Source organism: Rousettus aegyptiacus, unplaced genomic scaffold (genome assembly GCF_014176215.1).
Source record: "Rousettus aegyptiacus isolate mRouAeg1 unplaced genomic scaffold, mRouAeg1.p scaffold_m13_p_18, whole genome shotgun sequence".
Classification (NCBI taxonomy): domain Eukaryota; kingdom Metazoa; phylum Chordata; class Mammalia; order Chiroptera; family Pteropodidae; genus Rousettus; species Rousettus aegyptiacus.
The window spans coordinates 3,944,363-3,961,505 of record NW_023416293.1 but is presented as its reverse complement, the minus strand read 5'-3'; the positions used below and the strand labels follow the sequence as shown (position 1 = coordinate 3,961,505).

The 17,143-nt window shown below is 41.5% G+C and overlaps 1 protein-coding gene and 1 pseudogene across 2 annotated transcripts in view; one reads left to right on the top strand and one right to left on the bottom strand.

Moving 5' to 3' along the window:
- Nucleotides 1-10,580, bottom strand: part of LIN9 (lin-9 DREAM MuvB core complex component) — a 45,921-nt gene extending 35,341 nt beyond the window's left edge. The window contains exons 1-5 of one of the 2 annotated variants that reach the window (XM_016157469.2): nt 10,443-10,563; nt 7,978-8,104; nt 4,101-4,133; nt 2,591-2,685; nt 931-1,035 (exon numbers count right to left, since the gene is read on the bottom strand). In XM_016157469.2, the coding sequence (XP_016012955.2) occupies nt 931-1,035; nt 2,591-2,685; nt 4,101-4,133; nt 7,978-8,011 (267 nt within the window). In that variant the 5' untranslated portion in view covers nt 8,012-8,104; nt 10,443-10,563. Of the gene's footprint in view, nt 1-930; nt 1,036-2,590; nt 2,686-4,100; nt 4,134-7,977; nt 8,105-10,442 lie in introns of both variants that reach the window. The other variant, XM_016157468.2, reaches the window with a different exon arrangement.
- On the top strand, nt 617-735 carry LOC118613404 (annotated as a pseudogene).
- Nucleotides 10,581-17,143: the final 6,563 nt, after the last annotated feature.

The window sequence follows — 17,143 nt, the reverse complement described above, 5'->3', positions numbered from 1 at the left end:
ACATTTGTCCTTGCTGTTAAAAAAGTTCAAACTACTTTTTTGTTCATTTTATAGAATATGAACATATTTTACTATTTGAAATTATTATAAAGATACGTAAGAGCTTTTGGGGTTTTTAAAAAAATTATTTTTGGTAGGGTATATTGCTGGTCATAACTTTATTTGGTGCCTAATCCTTCCTCGGTTAAGAAAATCCCCTCTACTATGACCCATTCTACTAGAAAATCTCATAACCCTTTTGAAAAAAATGAAAGGGAAGTAGGGACTATCAAAAATTTGATAAGGATTACATTATTCTTAAATATTTCTTTATCCAATTTTCATTCATTCCTTTGATCCTTATGTGTCCACTATGACTTGAAAAAGATGCAAAAAATGAAAAAGGAGATATGATTTCATGCTACATATTTTCCTCTTCTGGATAAAGGAGTCTTCAACATCCTCCCCTCAGTGATAAAAGTAGAGCTCTCCTCTCAGTCCCATGCAAAACTCCAAACTCATTCCATATTGCCCAATTCATTTATATAATGTCTGCTATGTCCATGCTTAAAAGAAAAGTGTGCATTTGTAAGACTGAGGACTGGGTTTCTACTTTGGTTTAAAGTCTATCAATAAAGTATATGGCCATACCACCCTGAATGTGCCCGATCTCGTCTAATCTCGGAAGCTAAGCAGGATTGGGCCTGGTGAGTACTTGGATAGGAGACCACCTAGGAATACCAAGTGCTGTAGGCATAAAAAAATAAAAAAATAAATAAAATCCATCGATAAAATAATGGCCTTTTCTAGGTATGTAAAATAGGAGCTGAACTGGAGCACCAATTTAAAGAACTTGTTATTTAAAATGTAAAAGAATAAATATAAATGGTATTACTCTGAGCAACTGCTCACTTCCTTTCACATGAAAACAAAATTTCAGTGCACACATACCTGTGGAACCATTGCAACCCTCTGGTTTCTTTTAGGTGACCTTGTATTTATTTGTCTGTCATCTTCATCAGAAAAGAGTCGACTTCGTTTTGAATTTCTGAAAGGCTATGACAAAATTTTTTATTTAATGAAAAGGCTGAACACTTCCCATCTTTGTTCCAAAATATAATTCTATACTTGGAACAATCTAGCTAACTCTGGATTATCAGAAGTATAGAAGGATGAAGTATGGGTAATACAAAGTACACAAAGTCAAATATAAGTAATCGTATATTTAGAAAGTGGTAAGATACAACTTTATGCAATCTGTTTACAAACAGAACACCTAGCTGATAACTAAACTAGAATCCAGGTCTCCTTTAGTACACTGGCAGCCTGGAATGGTGAAGATAGGAAAATAAGTTCTGGAAATTCCAGTTCTCATTGTGTTAATGTCTGCATTAATACCAACTGGGTGTATCTCATGAAACATCTGTTGCATAGGGCTGGGCTGGGACAAAGTTACTAAATCACTGTAGATTTACTGTAGGTAAATCTAAATGTATATAATATTACACTATATTTGCTCTCAAAAATTGTTAAGTGAATGTACATTTGTAAATAAAAATACAAGATACCTTTAACAGATACTTGATAAATATGTATAGAACTAAAGAATTTTTAAGTACACAAAAAACTTCATATACTTAACAGTCTCTAATATGAAAATGTTTACAGTTCATCCTAAATTCAGAGGCTTCATTTGCAGAGGACAGAAATAATATCCTAATAGTATCCACATCCTTTCTCAAGTCTTTTCTCCATCATTCAAGATAGAGCTTCATGCCTAAATGGAAGGGAGGCAGGTGGAGAGGGGGGGCTAACCACATATAGGCAGCATCCAATTGGTTCAAGGCTATGGATCTCTTAAGTTAAACCCACTGAGAGTCCCAACACTCCATAGCCCTGCCAGGAAGTCCCTTCCCCTGACAGGAGGAAGAGAATGATGGTGATAGAACGGATATAGTGTGAAAAGTCCTGCACTTGCATTGTGGCCAGCCGTCCAGACCACTGCTGTTTATCTCAGGTCCAGATTTGTTTCATGACTGACCTCTAAAACCTCCTAGCTACCTGGCTGGGCAGGGGAGAAGCAGAGGCCCCCAAAATCATTTGTTATAACTATAAGCTTATCATTTGTATAACTATAAGCTTATCTCTATTTCTCACCCCTAAATGCACTTACACTTGACCTATAAAAGATTTTAATATCTTACCACACAAGATCTTTCAATATCTTACCATTTATTTATATACCTTTTTGTAGAGAATAAGAGCTATGTAAAATTTCTTACATTCTAAAAAAATGTATGATTTGGTGGTCACTTCAGCAGCACATATACTAAAAAAATATGATTTGGGGTTGTTGGAGTTTTTTTTGTCTTTGCCTATTTAAAGAAACTGCAATTACTTAACAAATGCTTAATGATGACCAGATTATCATAGGCTACAAATTATTTATCTAAATATGATCAAATACTGCTCAATGACATCTAAAGACTCAAATGCTTGGAGTTGGGAAAAAATCCTGGAAATTTTTTTACTGTCCTGTAAGAATTTGCACATGACAATACAGACAATTTAGCTATCATATTCTCTAAAGTGTAACAAACTAATTCCTTACCATTTCCACAGCAGAGCTTGTATTCCTGCCTTTCCAAACAGGTGTCTTTTGTAAAGAACTGAACTTTTCATTCCATGTGTTAGATAAGCTTCCCTCTGTAATAAATAATTATTGCTAATAAGATTTAAGTTGAGGTCAAAGGATTTCATACTGTGAACATTGCCTTTTTAATAACAGCAATATCTGAAATATTTACCAATATGAAAAAAATACAATGATCATAATTTTTTTAAACTCTCTGACAAAGTAATGCATCTTCAAAGTATTACATTTTCTTGTTAAAACATGTGTGGCTTCTTTATTTTTGATTTTTAATAATTCCTTTATTCTAATTCACCAAGAATTACCCCATAAGTATAATCTGATTGAAAGAAGGGCAATGAAAAAAGCTCCTTCTAATCTCGTATTTAGAGCATATTTCTAAACGTTTTCTGCTTCAAGATATGAAACTCCTGATATCTAAAAATGAAATGTTGCATTTCTATTTTCCTTAATTCAAAAAAATATCTTCAGAGTTGTATGCAACAGAAAAGATTCAATCAATTAGATATATTATGAAAATAAAGGGTGAGTTTAATTTTTATGAAAAGGATGTGTTTATATAATGAGACATAGAAAACTGGGATGAATATACCCAACATAGTTATTTTTGTTTCCTTCTAGTTGCTTATCAGCATTTTGTAATTTTTTTCTATAGAAAATTTATCAGCTATATATATTTTTTAAAATGAAAAATGATTCTAATATTGGGGGGGAAAACAGGAAAAATTTTCAGATGTATATTTTAATACATACAAAAGAAAAGAGGTAGGATGGGGTTCATCTTGGTAGGCAAAGAAATCGGGATAATTCTGGAAGATAACTGTTCTCAAGCCAGAAGAATTTAATTTGGTAAATCACCAATCCAAAGCACAACACAGTAGTTTCATAAACTAGAAGTACTAATGAACCCTTAAGAATATCTAGCTTCACTCCAAATTTACTTACAAAGAATCTTGCTCAAGAGGTAAAATTTCAAAATATATTATATTAAGAGGGTTGGTCTAATGTACTTATAGAAAGAAATAACAAGACCAAAGAGCACACCTAACTTTTTTCTCAGAAAAAGAAAATTACTATCATTCTTTTATTTTAAAAGACTTGATTATTTAGAAAGCGGGATTCATAAAAAATAAACTATTATGCAAAAATACAGCTCAGCACTATTGTTTAATAGATGCTTTAAATATATGTATGTAAATCTATTTATGTAAAATCCATTTATGTAAAGATCTGTGTGAAATATTATAGTTAGTTCTTTAATTAGTAATTCTAGGGGAAAATTTTCTTAATAATTTCTAACAGCCAAGGACCAATTCTCCTATAACAGCATATGAATTTAAAATTATCATCAGTAAAAATCAATAATGAATCATAATGTAGAAAAAAAAACCCCACTATATCCAAATTACTTTCATGAATTAAATTTCTAGTTTATGTCATACCTAAACGATCATGCTATGATTCTTACCTTTTAAACTGACAAGGGCTTTTGCTGAAGAGCCTGCAATTAAAACAAATAATATTATTTGGATAATCAAAGTGAAAGAAAAAAAGCTTGGTTTAGGGGTAGAAGTGATCCATTTAGTTTTAGCAATGTTGAGTTTGAAATGCTGGTGGGAAGTGCAATTAGAAATAACTAGTAGACAATTGAAGCTATAGACCGGAACTCAGATAAAGTAAAGAACTGGAGAAAGACATTTGGGAGTCTTATTGAAGTTGTGAGAACTGGAGACATTTCCAAGAGAAAAAAATGTAGAGAAGAAGGAAGAGCAGGGAAAGAATTTTGGATCCTCATCCAGAAGTGAGCTGGTGCTGGAGAAGGAAAAGAGAAAGGGAGCTGACATTTGATCAGAAGTGGCAACAGAGTGAAGACAACAGAAAATGGAAATGATTCAGGGACTGTCAGAGCAGTCGGTAAGTTCCTGGGAGGTCCAGAAGGCAGGTGTGTGCGACACTTAACATCAAGCTGCGAAAGGGAGTTCGGAACAGCCAAGAGGGGCTCGCAGTTAGGTAGAGGGCTTCACTGACTAAAACAAACGTTAGTGTATATTAGAATAACTGGGAAGCTCCTCATACATACAGAATCTATAATACAATTAATTAAGGTTCTCAGGGGATTCTGTTGGAGGTAACCCTCAGGCTCACTTTGGGAAACACTGGGCTACTACTGCGAATAAAAGAAAGGGGTCCATAGGTGCGGGGAAGTAGGAAGATATGAATAGAAAAAGACATTTTTATAAGAAAGGGAGAGCACTAAATTGAAAATCTCTGAATTGTATATGTACATTGTAAGGAAGTCCAATCCATTTGAAAAACAATAAAGGAAGATCTCTCTCCCTTGTATGTGGCATCTGGGAAAAAAACAACAACTTAGATAAAGAGAACAGATTGGTGGGGTGCCAGAGGTGGGGGAGGGAGAAACAGGTGAAAAGGTATGAATTTCCAGTTATAAGACAAATATGTCCAGGAGATGTTCGTGACTATTGCTAACAATAATGTATTAAACATCTGAAAGTTGCTAAAACAGTAGATCTTAAAAAGTTCTCATCACACGAAAAAAATTTTAATTATGTGTGATGGGTGTTAGCTAGACTTATTGTAATAATTCTGCAGTATGTACATGTATCAAATCATTACGTTATATATCTGAAACTAATACAATGTTATATGTCAATTATATCTTGACTTAAAAAAAATGAACATGAAAAAAACCCTTTCTATGCTCCAAAGTAGAAATTGTTCGAAGAATTAGAGATGGGCAAATCTCCCTCTTTAAAATTTAAAAAACTGTTTAGAATACTTTTTCTTTTACTACAGTCCAATATTATTTATCATTCCTCATTTTCAAATTTGTTTTACTTCATAACCAGTTACTTCTCACCTCAGTTACTGTGACATCCATTTATGTTTGAATTTAATCTAAGAGCAGGCAATAGTGAAGTTATTTGAAAGGCTGGTCAGTTACTTGCATCAAGAAAAAGACAAATTTTTAAATGGGATGTTCTAAATGTATGTAAACATCTTTAAGGAGCCAGTCCATCATGACATCACACAAAACATAAAAATCAATAAATAAAAGATGACCTCAGGGAATAGAGAAGAACATAAACTTAGTACAAAAATCACTGAAGATAAATTCTCCTTGGTGTTTAATAAAAGCAGCAATGATTTATAACTCATATAAATGGAGAACAAACTTTAAATGAGAAGCAACAGATAAAGTATTGCAATTCTGGCTATGAAACATTTCTACACATCTCAGATACTTAAACCTCAATTGATTTTTCCGCCACAGGGCAGTATGAGTGGCTTATGGAATAGATAACCCATCAACATCAAGCCACCCTTGCTTTCACTCTATCCTCTCGCCTAGACATGGAGAATGGTTAACAGAACACCTTAGGAGCTTCTGTATTGTAAGTGAAGTTTAATGACCTTAGGCAGTAAATTTGTGGGGAGAGAAGTCAGGGGGAGAAGCTGTAAAGTCTTGCTAAAAAACCTCAAACAATGCAACACGACTGTGAAACAGCAGTAATAGACAGGCACATATCCATGCAGCTACCAGGAGAAGTACGATTTGTTTGAGGAAAAGTAGTGACCATTTATTCACTCAGTACGCATAAAGTGCTGACTGCATCCCAGTCCCTGCTCTCCGCACTGGGGGTGGGTCGGCGGCAAAACAGCCAATGTTCCTGCTCTCGAGGAATGACATTCTACTGAGGGGGAGAGACCAACGCACACATCAAGTGATGATAAGCACGACCTGAAGAAACTAACGCAGGATAATAAGGAGAGGGAATGTGGGTAGGGTTGGTGAAGGGGAGACTGTTTTCCGGTAAGGTGTTCATGATCAGCTTTACGAAAGGTAGTATCTGAGCAGAGATCTGAAGGTAGAGGTGTGAGCTGCAGATTAAGACTAGCTGTGTTTGAATCTTGGTTCTGCCATATTCTTGCTGTGGTATCTTAAGCAAATTACTTAATCTCTCTGTGCTGCTGGTTCTTCATTTGTAAAACGGGGATAAAATGAGTTAATTTATGTAAAAGTGCTTAAAGAACAATGCACATAGCACATGACTAATTTTTATATTGTGTTGCCAGCATTATGTTGATCAATTAAAAAAAACTATTAAATTAAGAACATGGATTTTACAGGCATGTAAATTTGATGAAGTTAGAATCCTGCTCTAACAGGGTATGTTCATTCAACAAATATTCACTAAGTGCCTGAACATAGCGCTATTCTAGGGACTGTGTTATCTGAGGAAAAGGTAAGCAAAGTCTCTGCTCTCAGGGAGTTTGCACTCTAGCGGGAGGAGACCGCGATAAGAGCATAAAATGATAACTACACTCCTGGCAGTTGTTATAAAGGAAATAAACAAGGTGATCTCAGTTTGGGGGAATTACCTTACACAGGGAAGTTAGGAAAGGCTTCTCTTGATGAAGTAACATCTGGAAGGAACTAGCCAAGAGAGAGCAAGAGGTCAAAGCAATGAGTCTGAACGGAGAAAACAATGGGTAAAAAAGCCCTGAGGTAGAAAAGTTAGCACAGTCAAGGCATAAGATGGGAGGCAGAGGGAAGGGCACTGTGCTCGGGGAGCAGCTAGCGAGAGATGGGAGGTATGAAGGTCAGAGAAGCCAGGTGTTATACATGGCACTGGAATGCAAGCAGGAACAAAACAGAAACAGGACCTTCCATAGCGCATCTTCTAACCAGAGCTAACCAAACACACTTACGAAAGTAAAGCTGCAACTGTGACAGCTGCCAATAAGAAGTTACATAGTGGTATGAAAAGATTTAATAAGAAGGAATCTTTGTCAAGGAGGACAGAAAATAGCTCTCTGAAGAAGCTTAAAATGGGATCTAAAGGATAAGCAGAAAGTGAGTGAGGGCCAGGAAGAATGTTCTAGGTAGAGAGAAGAGCAGGTGCAAAGGCCCTGCAAAAAAAAAAAAAAAAAAAGCCCCGCGAGTGTAAGGAATGAAAAAGGTCCAATTTAGCACCTAAGGGATAGAGTGAGAGGAAGAGTGGTATAAAATGAAGCTGGAGAGGTCGGGAGCGGCCAGACAATGAAGGGTCTTCCAGCTGCTAAAGCATTTTAAACAGCAGGATGACATATATACATTTTAAAAGGATCTCTCCAGCTGTGTGGAGGGGGGATGGGGGTGGGGGTTGGGGGTAGGTCAGTGGATTGACAGGCTGAAGTAATTAGTGCAAGGTAGAGGTATGACCAGGGTGGTGGTGAGAAGTAGGTAGAATTTTTTTTTTAAAGGTAAAAGTTACAAGACTTAAGAGACTAAGGCTTAAATATGGAAAGCAAAATAAAAAGGGAGAACTCCCAAAGATAACCTCTAGGTTTCAGCTGAATGCACAGTGAAGCCATTCATTAAGACAGGAGCCACTGGAAGTATCTCTGTCCTGGGGTGGAATTATTAGGTAGATCTTGAACCGGTGAAGTTTGAGGGGCCTCAGGCATCTAAGAGGAGATGTGAAATAGGCAAGAGATATCAAGAACAGGAGCTCAGAGGAAAGATCTGGGCTGAAGATAGCCTCAGTTTCCTCACATACAAAATCAAACTAATAAGAGTACTTACCTCTATTGAAATGAGGACTAAATTAGCAAATGTATACAGTATGTTTCATACAGCAGGTGGTTTATACTAAGACTCAATAAATGGTAGCTTTTATTTTGGATAATGTTACACTGGCTATTGTCTAATTTATTAGCTAGCCACCTTGGCTAAAACTGGCAAAGAAACATACTGCTATTTCTAGTATCAAACTGAAATCGCTTTCCCTTTTCAAGACTCTGCTCCAGTTTCATTAACAATGCCTCTTATTCTACGTTCAGTCCCATATAAATCAAGTATTTATGTATATCTGATCTGTGGCACTTTGTGACAAACCAGGTAAGGCAATCCCTGCTTTTAATAAGCTGTGATCTAGCTAAACAAGACATATACCACACAAACACACATGCAGGGCCCCAAACACCCAAGGTACCAGAGATGTCACAAAGTAATACAAATGTTAGTTTGAGAGTGTAGCTGGAATTTGAACCCTAGTATGAGTCTCAAGTCCACAAAGATGCATTGTAAGTATTCGATAAATGTTTAATGATGATGAGTAAATGTTCCAAATGACAGCTGTAAGAAAGCCACTTAAAACACCTCTCATTTCAACAGAATGACTACAGTGACCAAAATAATAGCTCTAGTGGTTGTGACTCCTAAGAAGTGATAAAACGTCTTTATGATAAAGGTAGCAAGGATTTTCAGATGACAAGCACGTTGTGCTTAGTAGGCCTACCCTTATTTGGGAGCATCCTAAACCACAATCAACTATATTCCTCACATGAAAACACTAAAATTCCCAGGTAGTCTGCAGTGTGCCCTGTCCAATACAGCAGCCACTAGCTACATGTAACTATTTAAGTTTAAATGAATGAAAATTAAATAAAATTGAAATTCAGTTCCTCAGTCACCATAGCCACATCTGAAGAGTTCCACAGCCACATGTGGCTACTGGCTTCCGTATTGGACGTGGCAAAATAGAACATTTCCATCACTGAGAAAGTTCTATTGGAACTTAGCACTGGTCTGGAGCAAATTTAAACTTGCAAACTCTTTTAATAGAACTTTTCACCAGTCTGGCAACTTGAACTTTTATTTTAATTTTATAACACATTAAGAGTATATGACCCCAGAAAGAAAACAGAATTGGCTGTCATTTTGAAACTATTTGCCTCTTGCAAATTTAATCATTGATAGATTTAACAGTGACTGACCTTTTGTTTCGGTTATATTGAAACTCTCAGAAGTAATATAAATACATAAACTGAATGAAGTGAGTGTGGATCAGGACCTCTCTGTAACTAACTAAAACATCTGCCTTTTAATATACTTTATACAACATTGTAAATTACGGTATTAAGTTCCACAGTGCTTAAACTATGGAATTAGTGGTTTTCCTTGCTAAACACAAGTGAGCATACCTGTCTGAGATGGCAGGGTGTGTAAACACGGGTAAGGGGGGCAGTGCACTGGGGTGAGTGTCAGCAAGGGCACCGTAAGTGCATGCTGTGACAGCCACATCCACGGATGAAGGTACCCCATGATTCTTAAGACACATTCGCACAGAAGGACGTTGGTGGGACAGGGGCCACCTGCACACTTGTGTACCCAGTCTGGATTTTCTCTGGAAAGGTCCACAGCCACCTGTGGTCCCATGGGAAGGGGCCAGCCCTCTGACACGGAAATACTTCCAGGGGTGGACACACGGGGGTGGGGGGGGGGGTGACAGTGACGATCACAAGTGCCTGTAGAGGCAAGAAACTGTGACAGGACAAGCTCAGAGGCTGGGCCAGACAGGGGCTGTGACCACCCCGCCCCAGCCCGAGCCCTCCCCAGCCCCGGGGCAGGCGAGTTACATAACCCCGCCGGGCGCCGCTGGGCGCCGGGCGCGCGGTGCAGGCGGCCGGGGCAGTCCCCGCGGCCGGGGGCCCGTCCTCGCCCGCCTGGGCCGGGGGCGCGAATCGGGCCAGGGCGGCCGCCGCCGCCGCCGCCCCGCACAGGTTGGGCCCCCGGGCTTTCGGTTTCCGGCCCTGGCGCTCCCGCAACCCCAGAAACCAACACAGACACCATAACAAAGGCGGCGACGCGGCGGCAACCCCGGGGTGGGAGGACTAGGGGACCACGGTGGCGCTGGCAGTCGGCCCGCTCGCCGTGCGGCGGGCAGGGCCGCCCGTCCCGGCCAGGGCCGCCCAGGGGCAGGCGGCCGGCGGGGAGGGGAAGGTGCTTGGAGGTGCTACTCACTCTCGTCAGGCAACTGGTCGAGCTCCGCCATCTTGAACGAGCCGCGCCGCTTTTTCAAAGGCTGCCCGCCGCGGTGCATTGTGGGGCGGAGACTGTCTTTGCGAGGGAGGTTCGAATGCGGCGCTCGCTGCCCCGCGGCTCCGCGTCGCGTCGCGTCGCGTCGCGCCCGCCCCGGCCGGCCGCGGCGGGCCGGGCGGGCCGCGGCTGCTCCGCGGGGCCGCGCCGCGCCCCGCCGCCCCCGGCCCGGCCGCAGCGAGGAGGCGGGGAGGCCGCGCCGAGAGGCCCGTCGCGCGCCGCCCCTGCCCGGGCCCGGCGCCGGAGCGCGGGGTGGGGGGTGGGGGGGCCGCGCCAGCTCCCGCGTCCCGCGCGCCCCGCTCCCCGCCCGCGCCGCCCGCCCCCTCTGGGGCTCGCTCCCGGCGCGCGGCCCGCGGCCCGCGCTGCAGCTGCGGGAGCTGCAGGCTGTTTGTTCCGAGTGGGGACGGGGAGGGAAGGAGGTGGGAGGGAGGCCCGGGCGGGCCGAGGCGGGGCGGGGAGGCGGCACCTGTGGGCCCGGCGCGGGGAAAGAAGCCCTTGGCGACGGGTCGCGTTGCCCGAGGGGGGCTGATACTCGAAGCCGATTTTTCACGGCGCTCCAAACCCACGTTTCTTCGGCGTCGCCATCCTGTTCCCTTCTTCGGAAAGCCCAGGGAGGGAGCGGGGAGGAGGGCTCAGGCCGCAGCCCCACCGCTCGTAGGTCCAGGACTCGGGGTCCCGGTCGAGGTCACCCTCCTGCCCAGGGAGCCTGGAAGACAGACCTTGAGAGGTCACGAAGTTAGTCATTCAGGTGGGCAGCTCAAGAACTGTTCTGCTCAGCCCTTCCTTCCATTGGGCTCTAGACTGTGTAGTGAGCTGGGGGATAATTACAAAACCAGTAACAGGAGGCTTGGTGCAGATGTCAAAAATCAGCAGTGGCATCACAAGATGATGAAGTACCCTGATCAAAATGTCGTGAGCACACTGGATGAGAGTTCATCCAGGTTTCAAAGAAGCCGGGCCTCATTCCTGCCTGTAGCGCTGTCCAGTAATAAACCGCTGTCGCTTTTCAACAATTCATTAAGCAAATGTTACTGAGCTCCAGTCCTTTAATGAGCTTCAGGAATTTATGGAGTTTGAGGGGGACTGGATGGTTAAGCAATGAAAATACAACATGGGTGGATTCCAAGAACTGAAAAGTTAGAAGGTGGTAGACAGACAAGGACAGAGCAGTACCCAGAGGCCAGCACAGGATGAGGAGCTGAACTTGCTAGAGCCCTGGAGTAGTGGAGACTTCCGGTTTTAAATACTGGGGGTGGCACGTTTCCATTTGTGTTGTAGAACGGAAAATGTGCGCAATGGATTGGCCTGAGATAAGATGAGAGTCCTGGAAAACAGTCTGGAGGAAGTCGTTAGGGCAAGCAGGCCAGAGAAAGAAGGGAGATGTCTACACTAGCTACCCCAGCTGTTCAGAGTGTGGACTCTGGAGCCTTATGGCTTGGTTGGGATTCTGGTTGCTAGTTGTAGAACCTCGGGCAAGTTTGTTTAACTTAATTCTCTGTGCCTCAGTTTCTCACGTGTAAAATGCATATCATAAGGTGTTTTGAGGATTAAATGAGTTGATGGATGTAAAAACCTTGTAATAGTTTCTAGGACACATTTTTGGCTCAAATGATAGCTATTGTTACCACCACTTCAGAATAGGGAATACCACTGGCAATGCTAACTATGTGCCTTGGATACCTGGGTGCTGCCACTCCCTGGGGTAAGAGCCGGAGCAGGATGTGAGCAGAGACGATGTTTTAAAAATCAGTTATACAAAGTAATCCTTCTTTCATAGCTAACTTAACCCCTCCTGTGCCTTCTGAACTCATTCTGATCTACCTTTTAAGATGAAAACGGCTCATCTCTGTCGTGAGCATAGTGGGTAGGACACTATCAATTTAGATTGAAGAAAAGGACAGCGCTCTGAAAATTAAAGAATAGAAACAAACAGGTTAGGGGAGTAAGAAGTTACAAATTTTGTGACTGTAACCCATAGTCAAAGTATCAGTAGACCAAGGCAAACAGGTTTTATCTTAAGGAAGTTTTCAAACAACAGCAGCAGCTCTGCTGTCAATCAGTATTTTTAGGCCCTTCTTCCGATCATCTGCATTTTAAACAAAACCCCTAAACGAGTCTTCCTCACGCTCAAGCCTGAGGCTGCATCCCAGCCACATAACCTACCACTTATTATCTGTGACTGCAAACGAGGCACTCAATATTTTCAGTGAGGTTCTTTATTGGATATTTATGGAAGAGGTTTTATAATCATAGTCTTACTTGGTTCTCCCAACAACCTGGTAACTTGTTCGAGGACAACACTGACCAGGTGATAGAATCAGGAATCTGGCCCACTGTGGGTGCCTCATTTTCTCCCTCTGTGAGACAAGGATAACAAACGCATCCATCTTAGGTTGTTAAATCTTAACTTGTTTATTCTAATTTAAAATGACATGACTGTATAAGAGCCATTGACTACCTAAAAAAAAAAAACAACTAAAATTTGGACAATGACATTTAGTCGAGATAAAAAAATCTAAATAAAAATATGTCAAGAAAAATAAATAGCCACGTTTTAGGTATATTGGGTTTGATCATTTCCAGTTTTATGGCCCATTTATCAAATATTGAGTTATTTCTGTGGGAACTTGTGTGCTTCAAAGGACATTTTCAAGACTACAAGAAGACAACCTTCAGAACAGGAGAAAATATTTGCAAATCATATATCTGATGAGGGACTTATATCCAAAATATATGAAGAAGTCTTACAACTTGATAATAAAAAGATAATCCAATTCAAAGATGGGCAAAGGCTCCAGAAATATATATAATAAATCAATAAGTGCATGAAAAGATGCTCAACAACATCAATCATTTCAAATTTGAAAGGCAAATCAAAACCACATTGAGGGGGGCGGGGGGAAGTTGAAGGGGGAATTTAAGTCATTTCTTCAATTAAAAAATGAAACACCACATTGAGATATCTCTTCAAATCTACTGGGATGGCTATAATCAGAAAGGCAGATAATAACAAGTGTTGGCAAAGTTGTGAAAAATCTGAACCTCTTGTCCACGACTGGTAGGAATGTAAAATAGTGCAGCCAATATGATAGTTCCTCAAAAAAATTAAACATAGACTCACCGTATGATCTAGCAATTCCACTTCTGAGTACAGACATACCTCGGAGATATTGCGGGTTCAGTCCCAGACCACTGCAATAAAACGAGCATCGCAGTAAAGCAAGATGTGATCTTTTTGCTGATGGAAGGTCTTGCCTTCAGTTTGTCAAAAAAAAAATGCAATATCTGTGAAGCACAATAAAGTGGAGCACAATAAAACAAAGTGTGCCTGTATATACCCAAAAGAAGAGGGTCCTGAGATATTTGTACGCCCATGTTCATAGCAGCATTATTCACAACAATCAAGAGGTAGAAGTAATCCAAATGTCCATCAGTGGGTGAATGGATGTGCAAAATGTGGTATATACATACAATGGAATATTATTCAGCCTTAAAAAAGAAGAAAATTCTGATACATGCTACATACAACATGGATGAAACTTTGAGGACATTATACTCAGTGAAATATCCATACAGACAGAAAATGCATTAGTGGCTGCGTAGCGCTGGTGGTGCTGGTTGGAGGTTAGGGAGCAAGTGGGAGTAACTGCTAACGGGTACAGGATTTCTTTTTGAACTGGAGGAAGTGTTCAGAAATTGATCGTGGTGATGGCTGCACAACTAAGTGCATATACTAAAAATCATTCGATTTTACATTTTAAATAGGTGAATTGTATGGTGTGTGAGTTATATCCCAATTAAGCCATTGAAAGAAAAATCTTATTTTCAGACTTTTTGGGTTTTGTCTTGATCTAAAATCTTCGTTAGTCACTTTTTACAGAATCCTTTTCCAAGCCACATAAGGAAGATGCAAAGTCAAAGGCACTCTTCAGGGCCATTTTAAATGATAAGTACAAATAAAAGACCAGTATCAAACTGCCTTCCTTTCCACTCTGTCTTTTCTGCCAAATAGTCTACTTAATATTCTGCAAACTATGCTAGAAAGAGAAGCTGTTTTTCCTGTGGACCCCAGTGGCTACAGGAAGATGCAAAGCGAATTCTTGACTGATGCTGTTTCTTTCAGATAATGCCTAAGAGAGTCATCAAATACCTGTTCCTCCTGAGATCCAGGTAAAAGTATCATTTGGTTAAAAAAAAAGAAGAAGAAGAGGAGGGGATCATTAAACCTATTTCCTAGTGCTATAGTGAGAATTAAATGAAAGCACTTATGTAAAATATCGGCCCACATCCTTGCACATAGACACCAGCTCCCTGCCACTCTTTTCTATATCTCGTTTCCCTAAATTGTACCCAGAAGAATCTAAATGTTGTTAGTAGACCTCGAAAGACTATGCTCGGCAGAACTTACTGGTGTATCCCAGGTTATTTATGGAGTCTCTTTGTTTTTCAGTCTGCCAAAGGAAGCCAAAGTTAAGGAAGAACCCTACTTTCTTTAAGGGAAGGGTCCTTAACCACTGGGCCATGGACCTTTAGCAGTCTGTGGCCTGTTAGGAACTGGGCCGCACAGCAGGAGGTGAGTGATCAGCCAACAAATGAAGCTTCATCTGTATCTGTAGCCGCTCCCCAGTGCTAGCATCACCGCCTCAGCTCCACCTCACATCCCCAGGCATTAGATTCTCATAAGGAGCATGCAACTTAGATCCCTCGCATGTGCAGTTTATGATGCTCCTATGAGAATCTAATGCCTGAGGATCTGAGGTGGAGCTGAGGCGGTGATGCTAGCGCTGGGGAGCGGCTGCAGATACAGATTAACATTAGCAGAGAGGTCTGACTGCACAGAGACCATAATAAATTAATTGCTTGCAGGCTCATATCAAAACCTTTATCAGTGAGTGGCAAGTGACAATTAAGCTGCCTCTGGTGGCAGGCTTTATAGTGGCAGGTGAGTTGATGTACTTCAATTGTACAGCTGCATCTGGTGGCAGGCTTTAAGTCAGAATCCGACACTTATTTTAGTCCACCCGTGGTGCCCATTATTTTATTTACTGCTTCCGTCTGCATCTCTTTTCTGCACTGTACACTTGTCTCAGTCACAGTTTTAGTAAGTCCAGAAGCTAACCCTAGCCAAAACGCACTGGAGAGCTTCTTTGAAAAGGGGGAAAGACCCAACGACGAGACAGCAAAAGACTCTAAGACTGCCAATGAAAAGAGAGCTGCCTTTAAAAGAAAACACTGTGAGTTCTGCTTATATTATGGGTTCATTGCAAAAGGTGATTCACATTCTCCACGCCTGCTTTGTGTAATGTGTGGTGACCGGCTATCCAACGAAGCCATGAACCCTTCGACACTGCTTTGCCACACAGGGACCAAGCATCCTGCATTAAAAGACAAACCTTTGGAGTTTTTCAAAAGGCAAAAAACGTAAACACAAAGAACAGAAGCAATTATCGAAGGCCACCACTTTGTCAGATGTGTCTGCGCTGAGAGCATCATTCTTAGTGGCTAAACCGCATTGCTAAAGCCCTTCACTATGGGTGAAGGGTTGATCCTGCCTGCTGCTAAGGACACGTGTCGTGAGCTTTTAGGAGAGGCTGCAGTTCACAGGTGGCACCTGTTCCTCTCAGCTAGCACCATAACTGGACGAACTGACAAGCTAGCAGAGGATATTGAGACACAATTGTTAGGATTAATGAGTCACCATGGTACACAATCCAGGTTGACCAATCTACCGATGTTGACAACAAGGCAACAATGCTTGTTTCTGTGCGATCTATTTTTCAGGAGGATGTGCATGAGGATATGTTATGTGCACTTTTGCTGCCAACCTACGGCACAGCTACAGAACTATTCAAGTCTTCGGCTGATTACATATCAGGAAAACTGACCCGGTCATTTCGTGTTGGGACATGCACGGATGGAGTGGCTGCCACGACTGGATAGCTTTCTGGTTTCACCGCGCGGGTCAATGAGGTCACTTCTGAATGTGAGTCTATCTATGCACTGTGTCATCCATAGATGAATGCTGGCTAGCCGGAAAATGTCACCTGAACTTAACAACATTTTGCAGGATGTGATTAAAGTTATCAATCACATTAAAGTACATGCCCTCAATTCACATCTGTTCGCACAGCTCTGTGAAGAGCTGGACACAGAGCACACGCGTCTGCTCTCATACACAGAAGCGAGATGGCTTTCTAAAGGCAGATCACTGGCCAGACATTCTTGAGTTACGAGAGCCTCTCCAGAGATTTCTTTTAGAAAAACAGTCACCACTGGCAGCACATTTCAGTGACATGGAATGGGTCACAAAACTTGCTTATTTGTGTGACATATTCAACCTGCTTAACCAACTCAATTGGTCATTTCAGGGGAGAATGACGACTGTGTTTAAGTCAGCAGATAAAGTGGCCGCATTCAAAGCCAAACTGGAATTATGTGGGTGATGAGTGAACCCTGGGATTTTTGACATGTTTCGAACATTAGCGGAGATTTTGAAAGAGACAGAGTCAGCACCTTCTTTCTCTCAGCTGGTGCACGATCACCTATCTCAGCTTGGAAAAGAGCTTGAACATTACTTCCCAACCATGAAAGACCCCCAAACTGGGAAGGAATGGATTCGTGACCCA